The sequence below is a fragment of the Jaculus jaculus genome, chromosome 3, assembly GCF_020740685.1.
Source record: "Jaculus jaculus isolate mJacJac1 chromosome 3, mJacJac1.mat.Y.cur, whole genome shotgun sequence".
Classification (NCBI taxonomy): Eukaryota; Metazoa; Chordata; class Mammalia; order Rodentia; family Dipodidae; genus Jaculus; species Jaculus jaculus.
Genome location: NC_059104.1, coordinates 150,740,849 through 150,760,514, shown reverse-complemented (window position 1 = coordinate 150,760,514; position 19,666 = coordinate 150,740,849). Strand labels below are relative to the sequence as shown.

The 19,666-nt window shown below is 40.8% G+C and overlaps 1 protein-coding gene across 4 annotated transcripts in view; it reads left to right on the top strand.

Annotated features, from left to right (window-relative positions):
* Nucleotides 1–19,666, top strand: part of Cpeb1 (cytoplasmic polyadenylation element binding protein 1) — a 117,699-nt gene that overhangs the window by 9,578 nt on the left and 88,455 nt on the right. For all 4 annotated transcript variants that reach the window (XM_004658217.2, XM_004658215.2, XM_045146460.1 and 1 more), the window contains exon 2: nucleotides 18,203–18,377. In XM_004658217.2, the coding sequence (XP_004658274.2) occupies nucleotides 18,203–18,377 (175 nt within the window). The remainder of the gene's footprint in view (nucleotides 1–18,202; nucleotides 18,378–19,666) is intronic.

Sequence of the window (19,666 nt, the reverse complement as noted above, 5' to 3'; positions counted from 1 at the left end):
CAGTTTCACATACAGACATTGTGAGGATGCATTAAAAAATGGTTATTAAATATTGAGTTTATATTGTGACAAGTGGGAAACTAATGGAGAGCATGTTCACTTCATATCTAAGGACAATGAATGTCAAAAGTACATTTTTGATTGGGTTCTTTTTTTTCCATTCATGAACATCTTTTCTTGAAACAGAACACTTGGTAAACTATGGTTATTCAACTTTGGGAATTTGACATACACATTCTTGAAAGTGAGCAGAGTAAGCCAGTCACTACATAAAAAATTGACAGTGTTTGTTGCCAGTGATAAATTTATTTTATTTTATTTTATTTTTTTTACTCTTTATTTTTTAAAAATTTTTATTAGCATTTTCCATGGTTATAAAAAAAATCCCATGTTAATTCCCTCCATCCCCCCCACTTTCTCCTTTGAAATTCTATTGCCAGTGATAAATTTTGAGCTCAGAAGAAATTAGTTTTTGGAAAACATTTAATATCTTCAATATGCTTATGGACTCCTGATTAAAGTAGTATGTGTTGTGTCAATACTTGAGATATCTGCAGGACTTGGTAAACCAGTATTTACCAAACAACTAACATATAGATTGGGTACAGTATCAGAGAGGAATAGTCACTATTAACTGAAAATATTCCTCTTTCTAATTACTAATAGGAGACGAATTTTCTTCATAAACTTCAACCAGAAAACATAGGGCAACAGATTAAACACAGGAGAAGATAACGAAAATCTAGTCAGCTTTTATTAAACTATTAAAAAAGAGTTGCAACAACATGAAAGGATACCATTCTTCACTAACATTTGTTACTGTTTTTAAGGTGTGTGTGTGTGCGTGCATCATCCTTGCCCCTGCCTGTGGAAGTCAAGAGGACAACCATGAGGTGTCTGCTTTTCTTTCACCTTCAAGTCAGGGTCTCTTGCTACTGGCTGGCCCATAAGCTTCAGGTTCTTCTTGCTCTACCTTCCATTATTGTAGGTGCATTGGGATCACAGGTAAATGTGCCACTTTGCAACCAGCTTTATGTAGGTGCTGAGGAGGATTGAATTCAAGTTGCCAGATTTTGCAGTTAAGCACTTTTAACCACTGAGCTGTCTTCCCCCGCCTCAGAAAAAAAGTTCTAATGAGTAAATGTTGATAAGCATGATTGCATCAAAGCTCTTGAGATTCTTAGTTATGTTGGGAGTGTAAATAGTCCTGAGACCAAAATAATTTTTTAAATTTATTATTATTATTATTTTAAATTTTTATTAACGTTTTCCATGATAATAAAAAAGTATCCCATGGTAATTCCCTCCCTCCACACCCCCACACTTTCCCCTTTGAAATTACATTCTCCATCATATTACCTCCCCATTACAATCATTGTACTTACATATATACAATATCAACCTATTAAGTATCCTCCTCCCTTCCTTTCTCTTCCCTTTATGTCTCCTTTTTAACTTACTGGCCTCTGCTACCAAGTATTTTCCTTCTCACGCAGAAGCCCAATCATCTGTAGCTAGGATCCACATATGAGAGAGAACATGTGGCACTTGGCTTTCTGGGCCTGGGTTACCTCACTTAGTATAATACTTTCCAGGTCCATCCATTTTTCTGCGGATTTCATAACTTCATTTTTCTTTACCGCTGGGTAGAACTCCATTGTATAAATGTGCTACATCTTCATTATCCACTCATCAGTTGAGGGACATTTAGGCTGGTTCCATTTCCCAGCTATTATAAATTGAGCAGCAATAAACATGGTTGAGCACGTACTTCTAAGGAAATGAGATGAGTCTTTTGGATATATGCCTAGGAGTGCTATAGCTGGGTCATATGGTAGATCAGTCTTTAGCTGTTTTAGGAACCTCCACACTGTTTTCCACAATGGCTGGACCAGATGGCATTCCCACCAGCAGTGTAGAAGGGTTCCTCTTTTTCCACATCCCCGCCAACATTTATGATCATTTGTTTTCGTGATAGTGGCCAATCTGACAGGAGTGAGATGGAATCTCAATGTAGTTTTAATCTGCATTTTCCTGATGACTAGTGATGTAGAACATTTTTTTAGATGCTTATATGCCATTTGTATTTCTTCCTTTGAGAACTCTCTATTTAGCTCCATAGCCCATTTTTTGATTGGCTTGTTTGATTCCTTATTATTTAACTTTTTGAGTTCTTTGTATATCCTAGATATTAATTCTCTATCAGATATATAGCTGGCGAAGATTTTTTCCCATTCTGTAGGTTGCCTCTTTGCTTTTTTCACTGTGTCCTTTGCAGTGCAAAATCTTTGTAATTTCATGAGGTCCCAGTGATTAATCTGTGGTTTTATTGCCTGAGCAATTGGGGTTGTATTCAGAAAGTCTTTGCCAAGACCAATATGTTGAAGGGTTTCCCCTACTTTTTCCTCTAGCAGTTTCAGAGTTTCAGGTCTGATGTTAAGGTCTTTAATCCATTTGGACTTAATTATTGTGCATGGCGAGAGAGAAGAATCTATTTTCATCCTTCTGCAGATATATATACAGTTTTCAAAACACCATTTGCTGAAGAGGCTGTGAGACCAAAATATTTGAAATTCATCATGTAGAAGTGGTTTTCTTATTTATACTCATAACTAGTGATATTGAATAGTATCTTATATTATCTAGTCACTAACAGTACCATCTAAGCAGGTTGGAAACCTCTTGAAAGGCTCAAGAAACTCCTCTATGGATTTGGTACATATAGTGATGTAAGAAATTTCAGAATAACATGTATAGGAAGGAAAGAGACATCCAATGCCTGACTTCAAGGATTAAAGAGATGAACAAGGGTGGATCAGTAGAGACAGTGGGTTTCACTATAGTGAAACCATAGAAAAACAGGCGGATGACTAGCAGAGAGTATGGAGTTAAGGAACAGTCTAAACATGGGAGATCCTGTTGACACACAGAAGTGAAAAATATGGCAGGGATAAGTAATCAGGAGCTCATGAGGATGTGAGTATAGATGGATTTCAAAACTGCTCTTTGCATAGGCAGGATACTTCTTTGCTAACTGGGGAGAAAAAAAAAGATAGCAATAGAAGCCATATCATCTTGAGGAGGGCAAGAATAGAACCTAGGTGTTCAGTTGTCTAGAACTTTCACTGTTTTTTGATATTGAAAGGAGTTTGAGACTGTCATTCTCATGTTATAAATGAGAAATTTAAAATCTTGATCAAAGTTGCCTAGATAATAGAGCACTAGGACTCATACTGAGATTCCAGACTTTAAACTCCTGTTAGCATCAGGCAGCTTGAGAAACACTTAGAGAGAAGATGAAGACCAGGGCAAGGAGCAGCTCTTAACACAACACTGTCGTCTTACATATATTCATTTATTTGCCAGTACAGAGACAGACAGAATATGGGCGTGTTAGGGCCTCTAGCTGAACTTCAGATGTACACACCACTTTGTGCATCTGGTTTTTATGTAGATACTAGGGAGTCTAACTGCAGTCATTAGGTTTTTGCAGGCAAGTGCCTTAACTGCTGAGCCATCTCTCCAGCCCTAGAGTCTTATTTTTGTTGATGAGAAATTCTCTTTGCTCAAAATTTAAAACCCAATTATTTTATATTTTGGTTTTTCAAGGTAGTGTGTCACTCTAGCTCAGACTGACCTGGAATTCACTCTGTAGTCTCAGGTGGCCTCAAACTCACAGTGATCCTTAAACTGGCTCCTAAATTTTTATGTGACTTTTTTTTTTCTCCCCGAGGTAGGGTTTCACTCTAGTCCAGGCTGACCTGGAATTCACTCTGTAGTCTCAGGAAGGCCTGGAGCTCATGGTGATCCACCCTGAGACTACAGAGTGAACTCCAGGTCACTTGGGCTAGAGTGAAACCCTGCCTCAAAAAGAAAAAAAGAATTAGTGAGGGCTGGAGAGATGACTTAGTGGTTAAGGCACTTGTGTGCAAAGCCTAAGGACCCATGTTCAACTCTGAAGGTCCCAACTAAGCCAGACACTCAAGGTGACACAAGCACACAAAGAGGCACATGTGACTGGAGTTTTGATCGTAGTGGCTGGAGGCCCTGGCATGCCAATTCTCTCTCTCTCTCATAAAAAAATTAGTGAATAGCCTGATATATTTTTTTTAATTTTTCCTTTGAGGTAGGGTCTCTTTCTAGCTCAAGATGACCTGAATTTCACTATGTAGTCTCAGGGTGGCTTTGAACTCATGGCTGTCCTCCTACCTCTGCCTCCTGAGTGCTGGGATTAGAGGTGTGTACCACCACACCCAGCTCTTAGCCTATTATTTTCTAAAGCTCAAGAAGGGAGCCATTACTTTCTATGGGGGTTATAATTGAGGTGGCAAAAGTACCTATGATAGAAGTGGAGTGTGGTATGGATTTAGTTTTCATATAATACATGTATTGTGTGCCTGTAGCAGCAACAGATCTTACGCTGGGTGCTATTAAGGTGCAGGTTGTGGGCAACCTTACAGTTTGTCAATTCATAAAGGATGTAGCTGACAGTGACTAGTAAGTGCTGACAGGAGCTATAGTTATAGTGACTATGTGCTGTCAGTATCAGGAACTTGAACAGTCTTAGTGTTCAAACATTCCATTACTATTATCTTGCCTATCCTGAAAATTATATGTACTTTCCCATATTGAGTAAATAGAGTTGAAAGAATATTAGGCAATAGATATACTCCTATGGAAACCTAAGAGTAACCAGAGAAGGGAAAACCAATAGAAAGTGGTTCCTGTATTCATTGGAGAGTAGTTGGGGATGGTCTTGGTTGGGTTTGGCAACTATGAACTTACTAATCTAGGAGTTCCATAGTGTCTTGTAACAGCATTCTGGCAGGATGAATGGAGGTTAAATAAAGGTAGAAATCTTTCTAGAAGGTTGGTAATAGAGAAAAAGAAAGATTTCAGTGGATAGGGAGTGTTGCAGTCAGCTTCTTATTGCTAGGACAAACACCCAACCACAAACAGCTTATGGGAGGAAAGGGTTTATTTCAGGGTCACAAATTCCAGGGGAATACCGTCAATGGCAGAAGAAGCTGGGTCACTTCCATAGTTCCATATAGAGAGACACCACTAACAGCCAGCACCATAAAAAACTGCCAAAGGTCCAAACTGTTTTCCTCACACCTTAGGGATAGACTCTTTATAAGATCCCCTTCCTCAAGTGGCATGCCCCAGTAGCAGGGATCTGCCTGCTAGAGGTTCAAGTTGCAAACTCAGTTTTAATAAAACACCTGAGTCTATGGGGCCATGCATTCAAAACTGTCATGTTCTAGCTGCCACAAGGAAGATATCTTTTTATTTATTTTTTTTTAATTTCATTTATTTGAGAGTGACAGTCAGAGAGAAAGAGGCAGAGAGAGCGAGCAAATGGGCGCGCCAGGGCCTCCAGCCGCTGCAAATGAACTCCAGACTCGTGCGCCCCCTTGTGCATCTGGCTAACGTGGGTCCTGGGGAATCGAGCCTCGAACCGGGGTCCTTAGGCTTCGTGGGCAAGCGCTCCACCGCTAAGCCATCTCTCCAGCCCAAGGAAGATATCTTAAGGCGAGAGAGTCTACTTGAGCATATGTACAGACTAAGAGGAAGAAGCAAGCAGAGAATAGAAGAAAGCTAGGTCATGAAGAAGGGAGGATATCTGGTATCTGCGGATAGATTCTCTTTCTTACGAAAAATATAAAAATCTACAGCCTGGTCTCCTTTAATTCTGGTGAAATTCCTGGTCTAGGCATGTTAGAACATGTCTGTGGGGAGGGGAGGATGTGTGTCTGCAGCACCCCACACACTCAGATATGCTCACCTGCAGTGGTGGTGGCCAGAGAAGAATGCTGAGTGGTCCCCCTCCATCACTCTTCCACCTGTTCTTACTTGAGCCAGAATCTCTTACTGATCTTGGAACATGCTGGTTGGTTGGTTGTTTTCTTTGAGCCTGGGTGATTGTCTTGTCTCTGTTCCCCTCAGGACTGGTATTAAAGCCATGTGTGGCCACAAACTGCTTATGTGGGTCCTAGGGATAGGACTCCAGTTGGTGTCTCAAGTCTCCTTTGGCCCTCCTACTTCCACAAGAAATTGTTAACCATTGAGCCATCTCTCCAGCCTGGGTTTTTGAGGCAGAGTATTACTCAACCTAGGCTGACATGGAACTTGCTCTATACCCTAAGTTGGCCACCAGCTCAGTGATCTTCCTACCTTAGCTTCCTAAGTGATAAGATTAAAAGCATCAGCCACCACTCCCTGCTTTTTTTTTTTTAATTCTGTTTTCTATCTGTGTGTTTGTTATGTTATTTCTTATACCTTATTGAAATTCTGCTTAGCAGTTTTTAATTGTGAAACAATTCCTGACAGTCCAATTTACTCCTTTCTTCTTCCATAGCAATTTGTGCTTTCCTTGTTCTCCACTGGCCTAACTGAATTTATTTACCCCATTTAGAGAATTCTCCTGAGACAGGATTTATTCATGTCTGTGATCTCAATGTCTAATCTGCACTTTTCCAGTATTCATGAAATAAGTAGATTGAGCTATATGAAATTGCCATTTTCTTGGTTAAAAAGGTAGAATATTAATTTCTTAAGAAACAACTCAATACATTTTTATTCCTTGTATTTGGCCATAGGAGAAAGTTAAAAATAAAGCATTTCCTTTCTCTTTTTTAAATCTCTGTGTGTTTGTGTTTTGTAGGTATATATGTAATGTGTCCATGTGCATTTGGGCATGCATGTGCTATGCATGTGGAGGTCAGAGGACCAAAAATGTCAATCCTTTGTTTTCTATCTTATATGAGGCAAGTTCTCATTTACTGCTGCATTCACCAAGCTAGCTAGCCTGTGAGCTTTTGGAGAGTCTCCTGATTTTTTGCCTCCCATTTCACCATAGGATTATAAATGGGTGTTACTGTGTCTGGCTCTGCATGGGTTCTAGGGGATTGTAACTCAAATCTACACTTGTGCAGCAAGTGTTTATCATCTTCTCTCCCCTCCACTCCCCTACCCTTCCCACTCTACTTTTCATTATTTGAGGCAGGGTTTCACTCTAGCCCAAACTGACCTGGAACTTACAGCCTTCCACCTATCCCTGGGCCAATTCACTGATCTTTACTCCCCTTTGCAGATCTGGGGTTACAGGCGTATGTGGCCAAGCCCAGCTATTTATGAGGATCCCAGAGATTTGAACTCTGGAAGTTGCAAGCCTCCAGAGGCTCTGGCTTTTGCATAGAAGGCACAGGTAACTGCTGGCCTTCTCTCCAGCTCTCTCTATTTTTACTGATGCAAGGTCATTCACTTGAGTCCAGAGCTTGCCTATTCAGCTAGTCTAGTTAGCCAGCTTACCCTAGGAATTCCTCATCTATGCCTCCTGCACTGTGATTAAGACAGCTGCCACACCTACCCAGGATTTCTATAGGTGCTGGGGATCCAAATTGGTCCTCAGCCCAAGAAACACTTCTTTTTTATTTTTAAATATTTTATTTGTTGTGTACAAGCCAAGAGAGTAAGAGAGGCAGGTAGAATGGGTACACCAGGGCCTGTAGCCACTGGAAATGAATTCCAGATACATACGCCACTTTGTGCATCTGGCTGTACATTGGTACTAGGAAGTTAAACCTGGGCTTTAGGGCTTTGCAGACAAGCGCCTTAACTGCTGAGCCATCTCTCCAGCCCCAACAAGCATTTATTTTTAAAATTTTTATTAGGTATGTACATATTTAGTATGTAAACAACACACATTGGTACCATCCTTTCCCTCCTCCCTGCCTCTTTTCTGAAGAGGCCTTCCTCATTGGGGATGCCAGTTAACCCCATGAGGATTGTGTGGGTCTTGCATTATGGGGGCAGCAGTCAGTTATGGGGGAGAGGCATTGTCTGTGTGCAAAATTCCCTGAGCCATGCTGGTAGCATTTTAAGTCTACTTCAGTGATGGGCACTTAGGAGCATCTAGATGTCAGGTTTGGTAGGTGTTGGGTGTCCTCGGTGCCTACCACCTTCACCCTTGTGCTGGTACTAGATTCACTAAGAAAGCAGCACTCTTGCTCGTCTCCCCAATTCCTCTGGTTTTAGCTGGGGCTGGGGTGGAGTGCACTGGGTTGTTTATCTCCTCAGATCCAGTGATGGACAGTGAAGTCAGCACAGGTTAAATGGGATAGCCATTATTAATTTCTAGAGAATTTAAAGGGTATAGACCCTCTTATAGCCCAAGATTAGTGGGAGCTTGATAGTGGAAAGCAGAATCACTGTCTGGATATGAGTCTGACTTGTTTCCCAGTTCCAGATATAATTTGCTTTTCACTGAGCAAGTCTGCTAGCCAGTCCAAGAGCAGTTGGTTACCCACCATGGCTGTGTGCCACTATTGCACTTGTGTGAGCATCACGTCAGGTTGTTGGCTTCAGAGTCACTTAGACTTTGAGTTGCTTGCCATATGTTGGCCACTTTTCCCCAGCAGTTCATGCAGCACCTTCCAGCACTGATTCCAACCAGGTCTGTATGGTCCGTGCCAACTGCATATAGTGTCTTCAGCAGTAGGGTCTTAACATGTAACCTCTGGTGGGTAATCAAGTGCTCTGACAGAAGTCTGTCTTGTTTGTTTTGGGAGATCTACTAGGTCTCTCTGATCAATATCTCACTGTGGATGTAAACTACATCCTGGTACAGGGAATTATAGGCCAGTGCCAAGGGAAAAGAAAAAAGAAAAACGAGAAATTTAAGGCCAGGTTTCATCTCACCCTCTCCAGGGCCCTTCAATTCAGGTGTTCCCCCTAAGGTCCTCTTTGAGTGTTCTATCTTTTAGTTTAACTTCCAGGATATAGGGTTCTATGGTACCAGTTCAATTTGGGTTCAGTTTTATGTTCCCTCCACCCTTCCCATTCCCCCAAGCCCTACCCTCCCTATTGTACAGACCTTGAGATGCCATTCAGGAATGTAAGCAGCTCAGGCTGATCCAGGTTAGGAACCACAGATGAGTGAGACCATGTGACGGTTGTCTTTCTGTGATTGTGTGAGTTCACTTGGAATGATCTACTCCAAGTTTGACCATTTTTCTACAAATTTCATTGTGTCTTTTTTTCCTTACTGCTGAGTAGAATTCCATCGTGTAGATATATGATATCTTGGTTATCCATTCATCATTATAGTCAGCAAAGTTCAAGCAGAAATTTGGCATTGAGTAGCCTGACGACTTAAGCAAACAGAAACGTGGCTAGATTTGCATTCTTTTGTAAGTGTATGGAAGGTGTACAAATGTGTGTGCTCCTATGTGTGTGGGCACACGTATTGGGAGTTTGTGAGTGTACTTGTGTACATGTGAAAGTCAGAGCTGTCTTCTTTCCTATTCTTTGAGACAGAGTCTCTCACTGAACATACGAGTCATTGATTCAGCCAGACTAGTCAGCCAGAGAGCCTCAGGGATTCCCTGTCTGTCTCTACCCAGCGCTGGTATGATAGGCATACATTACCCCACCTCGCATTTTATGTGGGTGCTGGAATCCAAACTCAGATCCTCATGCCTGTGTTAACTGAGCCATCTTTCCAGGCCTATATTTGCTTTCTAGTGAAAGCATGCTAGTTACTCATGGGAAACTAGCATTTTCCATTCTGTCATACAAATAATATTTTTCTGTGAGAGCATTCATATAAGGGCTGCTCAAAATTATAGTAAAAATATGATCAAAATCTGAGTATAAATATTACAGAGGTGTTCAATTATATTTTTATTATTCAACTAAGGACAATCACCAAAGTGCATCTCAGAAGAACTAGGTCTTTGGGAACATCTAAGTATATTACTTCCTGTTGCTCTGGCTCAGTTTAAAAAAAAAAAAAAAGTCTTTAAGTATTCAAGACCAAAGCTTTCAGCTAAAAATATTTAATTAAATGGAAAAACTCTTATTCCTTGGAAAAAGTGCAAACACAGTTTTTCAGGAGGCTTACAGCGTTCTAATCTATGGGTTTACAACTCCATCAGGAGGAGCTAAAGAGATGACTCAGGAGTTAAAGGTGCTTGTTTGCAAGGCCTGATGGCCTGGGTTCAGTTCTCTAGTAATCACATAAAGCCAGATACACAAAGTGGCACATGCATCTGGAGTTTGTTTACAGTGGCAGGAGGCTCTGGCATACCCATTCCCTCCTTCCCTTCTCTCTTTGCAAATGAATGAATAAATTTTTAAAAATCCATCAAGGGAATGAGAGATGGCTCAGTGCCATGCAAGCATGAATACCTGACTTCAGATCCCCAGAACCCAGAGCTAGACTTGGTAGCACATGTCTGTAATCCCAGCCTGCCTACAGTGAGACAGGAGGCAGGGATATTAGAATCTTTCAAAGCTCACAGGTTAGCTAGTCTGGATTACCCAGTGGTGAACAATGGGAGACCCTCCCTCAAACAAGGTGGCAGGTGAGAGCTAACACTCGAGATTGTCCTCTGATTTCTACATGTGCACTTGCACCAGTACACAAGAACATACACATCATGCATGCATACACACACCAAAACAACCCCATCTGGAGGAGTAAACTGTATATCCTTCAGACAGTCGTGCATCTCTCAACTGGCTTTTTGACAAATTCATGAATGATTAACACTGGTTTTTAAGGCATCTCGTGTTGATATTGTGTTGATTGAAGCAAACCATTTAAAACCCAGAAATGGTAGAATTGACTTGAGGATTTTGACTTGGGAATGGCCATCACTAAGCTGAGCCTATACAGTGTAACACCTAAAGGCAAATCCAAAGTGTTCCAGTGAGGCAATTCTACAATACCAACTTTGGGAATTTTTAAAAATTTTTTGTTTATTTTTATTTATTTATTTGAGAGCAACAGAGAAAGAGGCAGATAAAGAGAGAGAGAAAAAATGGGTGTGTCAGGGCCGTCAGCCACTACAAACAAACTCTAGATGTGTGTGCCCCCTTGTGCATCTGGCTAACATGGGTCCTGGGGAATCGAGCCTTGAACCAGGGTCCTTAGGCTTCACAGGCAAGTGTTTAACCACTAAGCTATCTCTCAAGCCCTTTGTGAATATTTTTGAGCAAACATATCCATATAGATTTTTAGCCACATATAATGGTGAATGCCTGTAATCCCAGTGCTAAGGCTATAGAGGTAGGAGGACCATGAGTGCTAGGACAGCCTAAGGTGTGAGAACCGCCTCTCAACAATTTTTAAATTTAATTTTATTTATGAAGAGAGTGAGAGAGGCATATAGAGAGAATAGGCACATCAGGGCCTCTAGCCATTGCAAACAAACTCCAGACAAATGTGCCACCTTGTGTATCTGGCTTTATGGGGTACTACGGAATTGAACCTGATTCCTTAGGCTTTGCATCAAACACCTTAACTGCTAAGCCACCTCTTCAGCCGTGAACAAAATTTTAGAGCCATGAGTAATAATTTCAAGTCACAGATATAGAAACAAACCCCACTTACACTAAAGCAAGTAAATAAATTTTCTTGGTGAAGGTGGCTAGGGTGAATAAGTTGAAAGCATATTTCTGAGTACCAACACTGTCACCTATGGAACTGGACATCTGCCATTAATTATTTGTTGTGTGTTTCCTGGCACTTACTTGTCACCCCTTTTTATATCTTAACTAATGAAGGCTCAGGATAATATGTAGGTGATAAACCTAGTGCTTATACTCCAAAGCTTGTGGTGGTCTTATTTTTTGAAATAGTGACTCGCATTTTGGGGAAGGAGGGTTCTTTCCTTATGTAAAAAGAATTTTTTTTTTAGTCTCAATTTGGTTGTGGGAGTTCTTGGGGATCACAGCTTTAGGGAACCATAGTTGCACCATGGGAGTATCAACTCATCTGTTGAGAAAATTGGGTCCTGAAGTAAAATAACTGTGTTGGTAGAGATTCCTCATGAGCCATTCTATTACCATGTAGGTAGGTAGGCAGAACTGGTTTTATTTTGAGGCTGGGTTTTGCAATATTTATTATTGCAAGCTTTAAACTTGAAAGAGTAATTATTTTTCTCTTCTATTATTACCAAATAATTCTTTTTTAAAAATTTTGCTTATTTATTTGAGAGCAACAGACAGAGAGAGAATGGGTGCGCCAGGACTTCCAGCCGCTGCAAACTAATTCCAGATGTGTGCGCCCCCTTGTTCATCTGGCTAATGTGGGTCCTGGGGAATCGAGCCTCGAACTGGGGTCCTTAGGCTTCACAGGCAAGTGTTTAACTGCTAAGCCATCTCTCCAGCCCACCAAATAATTCTTAATGTTGACCCCTGATCTTTCTAAATTTTTATATTGTTATTTATTTATTTCCAAGCAGTGAGAGAGAGGAGTGAGATAGAATAGGCATACCAAGTCCTCCAGCTGCTGCAAACAGATGCATGTGCCACTTTGTGTGTCTGGTTTTATATGGGTAATGGGGAATCAAACTCAGGTTGCTATAGTCTGAAGGCAAGTGCCTTAACCGCTGAGCAATCTCTTCAGTCTGTGATTCCTGATTTTAATAACCTTAAGGTTTACAGTTTTTTGTGTTTTTTTTTTTTTGTTTTTTTTTTGCTTGTTTTTTCAAGAAAGGGTCTCACTAGAGCCCAGACTGACCTGGAATTCACTATGTAGTCCCTGACTGGCCTCACTCACAGCAGTCCTACCTCTGCCTCCCCAGTGCTGGTGTGCCACCAACCCAGCTAAAATTCACAATTTCTAAGTCTTTCTCTTAAAGGCTATTTTTCTGTCCATAGTAAAAGACCACCTTAAGGATTAAAAAAAAGGCTTCCAAGTGATCCCATGTTTACAGCAAAATAAGCTCAAAATAGGGGAAGCTATCAGGCAATAGTAGACTATAAAGAAAAAATTACCGCCGGGTGTGGTGGTGCACGCCTTTAATCCCAGCACTCGGGAGGCAGAGGTAGGAGAATCGCAGTGAGTTCAAGGCCATCCTGAGACGACAGAGTGAATTCCAGGTCAGCCTGGACTAGTGTGAGACCCTACCTCAAAAAATGAAAACAAAAAAAAGAAAAAAGAAAAAATTATTCCTTATATTAAGAAATTGTTCTGAACTTGGAATTATATATTGACCAAGTTAAGGTAGACTATACAAAATCAAGGAGAGTAGATAGTGGGCTTCCATTATGAAAACGAGAAGCAGTTCATTTAACGGATGTGTTCACAAGAATTAATCTATCACTTTTATAGTAGACTCAGGTTTTAGGAAGCTGTTTGTATCATGTCTTTAGTATTTTTTAATTAGGCTTCTGAAGTCAAATGAGTAAAAGGAGGAAGAATTATGGGGATCCAGGCATAGAAAATTGCCTTAGCACTTTATTAATATATTTTTATTATTTAATGAGCACATAGATCTTCAAAGATCCCTGTAGTTGCCTCAGACTCAAGGTACACTGCTGCTACTACTACTAGCATCAGTTTGCTCAGCACATTTATTTGTCAGGCACTGTGGTAAGTACTCTATGTATAGTCACACTCTCGAGAGATAGTATAATCACTATATTGTTCAAATAAGAAAAGTGGTAGAACTGCTCTGCATCTGACAATGTTGTCTCCCCCCTCAATTTGGTCTTTCAAGGCAAACATTAGTATTTACTGATAAAGCAAGTTGTTTATGGTATAAATTAAACACCTCATTGACTTACTCTAAGTACACATCACCTTGAACTTGATCTATGATTTGGGATACACAGAGAAAAGGAGAGAGACATGGTAGGCGACATTTGCCCATTTGGGATTATGATGAATTTTCCAAATTGGATTAGGAGTAGGGCAGGATGACCAGACATAGTACTAAATTAGATTATTTTCCAGGCTACTTGAAATAGTATTTTAGGCATTTCTCCTGAGGAATGACTTTCTCCTAGAAGACCTCCCCAAGTCTGCATGTGTCCCTTAAACTGTTGTCACATTTTTCTCAGAGGCCTTCATCTCCCCTGTACTTACTGTTAAGCCTAAGATTTACATATAGTCGTAATTTACTTGCCTTCAGATGTGGCCAAAATCTAGGGACTCCACATTTATAGTACTTGGAGTACATAAAAATTAGGTTATTTTGTACTGTTATAAAGGGATCTTAAAAGTTTGGTAACTTCTGATTTAGAAGGCACTGCTAATTCCTTAACTCAGTGTACGAGGCCTTTCCTGTCTCCTATAGCTAATGCTTTACCATACTGAGGTACTTTTGATAATGCCTCAGTGCTTTCTGTGTTCTTCATATGCCCTCCTTACCCCACTCCTGCACACATTCTCTCCCTCCCAACCACCTAGATTTAGAGGACAGTGGTTATTTACAGCATGTTGAAACATGTTGGGGTCATTAACAACGCAATTAGGTCTTAGTTCCTTGTCCAAACTTAAAAACTTTTTTTTGATTGACTCTCTGTCTCACCCTTTGGTGTGTTGCCTGTTGGTATCAGGCAGTCAATAAAAATTCAAGAAGCATGTAGCCCTAAGATCTGCAGATTGTAAAAGCTTGCTTGCATCTTGCAATCTTTGTGAAGTTACCTGAGGGAAGTTTGAGTATCATCTTGGAAACATAGTTGTGAAAAGGGCCTGATTAGTTATGTCTTTCAGTAGAGATTGGGAAACAGCCTTGCTGAACTGAGTATTCTTATTATCCTCACAGATTTCAAAGGACACAGTCTTTTTTTAAAAGTTTTATTTTTATTTCTTTTCTTTTCTTTTTTTTTCGAGGTAGGGTCTCACTCTGGCTCAGGCTGACCTGGAATTCACTATGTAGTCTCAGGGTGACCTCGAACTCATGGCGATCCTCCTACCTCTGCCTCCTGAGTGCTGGGATTAAAGGCATGTGCCACCACGCCCGGCTGGTTATTTTTATATATTTATTTGAGAGTGACAGACAAAGAGGCAGAGAGAGAGAGAGCGAATGGGCACGCCAGGGCTTCCAGCCACTGCAGACGAATTCCAGATGTGTGGGCCCCCTTGTGCATCTGGCTAACGTGGGTCCTGGGGAATCAAGACTCTAACCGGGATCCTTAGGCTTCACAGGCAAGTGCTTAACCTCTAAGCCATCTTTCCAGCCCAGGACACAGTCTTTTTAAGAACTCGAGACTGAAGTAGGATTCAAGTTTCTCTGCTTAAGAGTTGGTAAAACTATGGACTGGGACGATAGTTCAATGGTTAGAGGTATTTGCATACAAAGCCTGATGGCCTATGTTCAAATCCCTAGTACCCACATAAAGCCAGTGGCACTTGTATCTGGAGTTCTTTGCAATGGCAAGATGCCCTGACATATCATATTTTCTCTTTCCCTCTCTCCCCTCTTCCCTTCTCTTTTGTCATAAATTTAAACAAAACATTCTGTAACACTGTAAAAGCATTTGGTCATGTCATGCTGGATCTTAATATGTTAAACAAAGGGACACTGGACACTGGGATGTTCTGTTTTCTTTTAATGAGCCAGCTCTAAAATAGTGCTAGCTACTGTCCATGCTTGGTCTCCTGTTAGGTTTTTTGTTTGTTTGTTTGTTTTTGTTTTTTTTTCTTGTCCTGAAATAACTAAGAATGGTGAACTATTCCTATAGGAGGTTTCTCTTATAAAATTCAGTCTTATCAGCTGAGCATGATGGCTCACATCTGTAATCCAGCATTTGGGAGGCTAAAGCAGGAGGACTGCTATGAGATTGAGGCACTCTGGGCTCCATAGTGAGTTCCAGACTAGCCTGGGCTATATATAATATGAAACCTTGTCTGAAACTCAATCTCCAAAAAAAGGAAGGGAGGAGAGAAAGGAGAGAGAAAAGAAAGGAAGGATGGGCAAGTGAGCTAGACATAATGCTTCACACCTGTAATCCCAGCACTTGGAAGGTAGAAGCAGGAGAATTGGTAATTCAGGGTCACCTTGGTCTATATGAGACCCTATTTCAGAAACAAAGTAACCAAAGAAAGAAAATTCATTCTGTCAACCAGTGTTTCATTGCTAATAACCTAAGGTCTTGAATGTGGAAAGTTAAGGACTTGAGTGAAGAATAATACTGGCTGGGTGGCTGCCTTGGTACCAGTAGATGGTGATGTTATATTTACAAGTTAGAGAACACCATAATCGTTTTTACATAAAGTTCAGTTCATGATTGGATATCTAGGAGTGTTCCTTTTTTTCAGTGATATCTTTCACATCTCATGCTCATAAGTAGAAATGTGTTAGGCCCAGGCCTTCAGCATGTTAGGCAATGCTGTACCAAGCAGACTCCCAGCTTCTCTGCTTTTTGTGTTCTGGCAGGGTTTTACTAAATGGTCTAGACTGGCTTTGAATTCATGATCTTCCTGCCTCAACCTTCCCAGTAGCTAGGATTATAGACCTGTACCATCAGGTCTGGTCATGGAGTTTTAAAACGTATTACACATCACTTCAGAAAGAAACCTTGCAAGTCACCAGCCAACACACCCTTATTTCTGACCCAACTCTAGAAAAGTAATCTGTAGATTTTTTTATGTGGGGTGTTTCATATATATATGGGCTTATATAATGCTGCCTTCAACTTAGCATAATGTTTTTGAGGCTTATCCATGTTGTAGAATGTCTTAGCACTACGTTTTTTTGTGCTCAAAATATCCCAATATATTGGATATACCTCAAGATTTGAACAAGTCTGTCTGGTTCTAAAGCTCATGTTACTTTTTTTCCTCAATTTTTATTAACATTTTCCATGATTATAAAAAATATCCCATGGTAATACCCTCGCTCCCCCCCCCACTTTCCCCTTTGAAATTCTATTCTCTATCATATCCCCTCCCCATCTCAAAAATCAGTCTCTCTTTTATTTTGATGCCATGATCTTTTCCTCCTCTTACGATGGTCTTGTGTAGGTAGTGTCAAGCACGGTGAGATCATGGATATGCAGGCCCTTTTGTGTCTGGAGGAGCATGTTGTAAGAAGTCCTACCCTTCCTTTGGCTCTTACATTCTTTCTGCCACCTCTTTCACATTAGACCCTGAGCCTTGGAAGGTGTGATTGAGATGTTTCTCAGTACTCCAGTCACTTCTTTCCAGCACTACGATACCTTCTGAGTCATCCCAAGGTCACTGCCATCTGAGAAGAGAAGATTCTCTACCCAATGTGAGAGTAGCATTAATATAAAGGTACAAATATTAAGAGAAGTGATTACTGGGTAGTTTGATAAGCATAGTATATATACTTATCCAGACATCAGCAGATGTTACACCTCTAGGGCTCCTGACTACCCCTGTTTTCAAGTTTCAGTATCAGGGATGTATTCCTCCCCATGGAGCGGGCCTCTGGTCCAATTGGAGGGCAGTTGGTTTCCACCATGACAGACCTGCCACTATTGCACCCATTGGCTTATTTGGCCTGGCTGGCCAATTACAAGGTTTGCATTGTCTACTGTTGAGTATCTTCACTGGTGGTATCCCTTTCTCCCATTGAACTACATGTAGAATGGCTTCTTCTATCTTTCTGTCAGCTGGTCTACATGGAGGAGGTTATCAGCTCAGTTCCAGTAGGATTTCTCAGTGGCCTTGCAGCCCAAGTATGTGGAATCTGCAGCAATAGGGTCTTACCATTGATTCCTGGTGGGAAACCAAGGGCCTTGGCAATGGCCTATAATGTTTTGGGGCATCAGGGACCTCCCATTGTTAATGTTACTCTTACCATGTGTGGTAGTTTGAATGCATCTCCTCCAGCAAATCAGGAGTGTCAAATCAGGAGTGTCTTAAAGCCTTGGATCTCCAGCTGCCAGGCTGGAGGAGGTGTCACCATAGTTAGATACTAGGGTCTAGCCCTGAGGTTTATTTGGGGTGGGTCTGAATTCCAGCCTAAGATATGTAGAGTACTTCAGCTCTGTCTAGGGTTCCTGGAGTGTGCTGGCTTTGTGATGCTGGTGGTGGTTGCTTTTCTGTCTGCATGGATCTATATAAAGGGGCCAGCCTGTCATTATGGAATTTCCCTTGGGTTTCTATGCTTCAGTAAATTACATTCTTCCTATAAACTGTTTGCTCTGAAGGTTCATCCAAGCAACGTGAAGCTGACTGTAACACTATGTCATGCTGATACTTTTATGTATGCCATTATATTAGGAGTGGCTAGAGAATCTTTATATTTTAGTTGGTACTCTCACAACTCCCAGTATCTTGTTCATAGCAATAACTCATTGAGTGTTTTAATATGCAGGCAAGAAATTCAAGTCCTTGTTACTTTTTCTGATTCATCTATTGAGTTGAGGGGGCTGTGAAGTCTATCATTCTATATGAATGTACAAAACCTGATCATGTTTTCTCTATATCTAGGAAGAAGAAGCGAGGAAGATAAAAGATTGTTGGGACAACCAGGAAGTTCCAGCACTCTCCACATGTAGCAATGCCAATATCTTTCGAAGGATAAATGCCATATTGGACAATTCTCTGGACTTCAGTAAAGTCTGCACAACACCCACAAACCGAGGAATTCATGACCATTTGTCAGGTGATTGCGCTTTGGAAAGTTGGAAGCACTAGGCTTGTGCATAGAACTGCTTCTAAGCAGTGTGGGGGAGGTCTTCTTGGGAAGCTGTGGGAGAAAGATCATGAGTTCTGGCAGTACTTGCCCGTTTTATGGTTTGCTTTAAGGATTGGGATCCCTCTGGATGGAGATTGCCTGTGATTAGAATATAGAAATCTATTTTGTGATATGTAAGAAGATTGGATAAGAAAGTACAAGATGAAGATAACAGAGTATTTATATAGATAAATGTAATGTGAAGCAAGGTGTGGTGGTGTAGGCCTATAATCCCAGCACTTAGGAGATGTAGGCGGGGGACTGGGGGGAGGGGTTGTGAATTTGAGGATGCCCTGGACTATGTAGCCAGTACAAGGCCAGAATGAGCTACTTATTGTGGTCCTGTCTCAAAAACTAAACAAAAACAATACTAAGGGCTGAGTGTGTAGCTCAGTAGTACAGTGCTTGCCTAGAATAGATAAGGCTACAGCAGCCCCCAAAAAGAAATAAAATGTGAGACATGTTAGAGATTTTGTGGTAGCTACATAAAGAATGTTAAAGGAAAAATAATTGGATATAATTGAACAAATGTAATGCATTGCCAAATCAACATGCAATCAATCTAAAATTTTATTAGTAAGCTATATCTTTTGTTAGTTCTATGACTTCAAAATTGAGTGTTTTACACTCCAACACATCACAATATGGACTAATAGTTCATGTGACATGGGAATAGTGCCTACTGTATATATTTTTATTTTATTTATTGTGTATGTGTTTGTGAGAGAGAGAGAATATGGATGTATCAGGGCGTCCAGCCACTGCAAATAAACTCCAAATGCATGTGCCCCCTTGTGAATCTGGCTTACATGGGTACTTGGGAGTCAAACTTGGGTCCTTAGGCTTCACAGGCAAGCGCTTTGACCACTAAGCCATATCTCTAGCTCAAAAACATTTTTTATAATTTTTGTGTGTCGTCTATAGAATTTATTTCTATTAAATTGGGCTGGGAGATGGTTAGTGGTTAAAGGCACTTGGTTGCAATTTGGGTTCAATTCCTTAGTAACCATGTAAAGCCAGACACAAAGTGATGTATGCATCTGGAATTTGTTTACAGTGGCAAGAGGCCCTGGTGCACCCATTCTCTCCCTCTCCCCCTCCCCACACACGTGCGCGTGCATTTACACACACAAATTTATTTTAAAAAATATTTCTATTAAATTGTACTGGAGCTGGGCATGGTGGCACATACCTTTAATCCCAGCACCTAGGAGGTA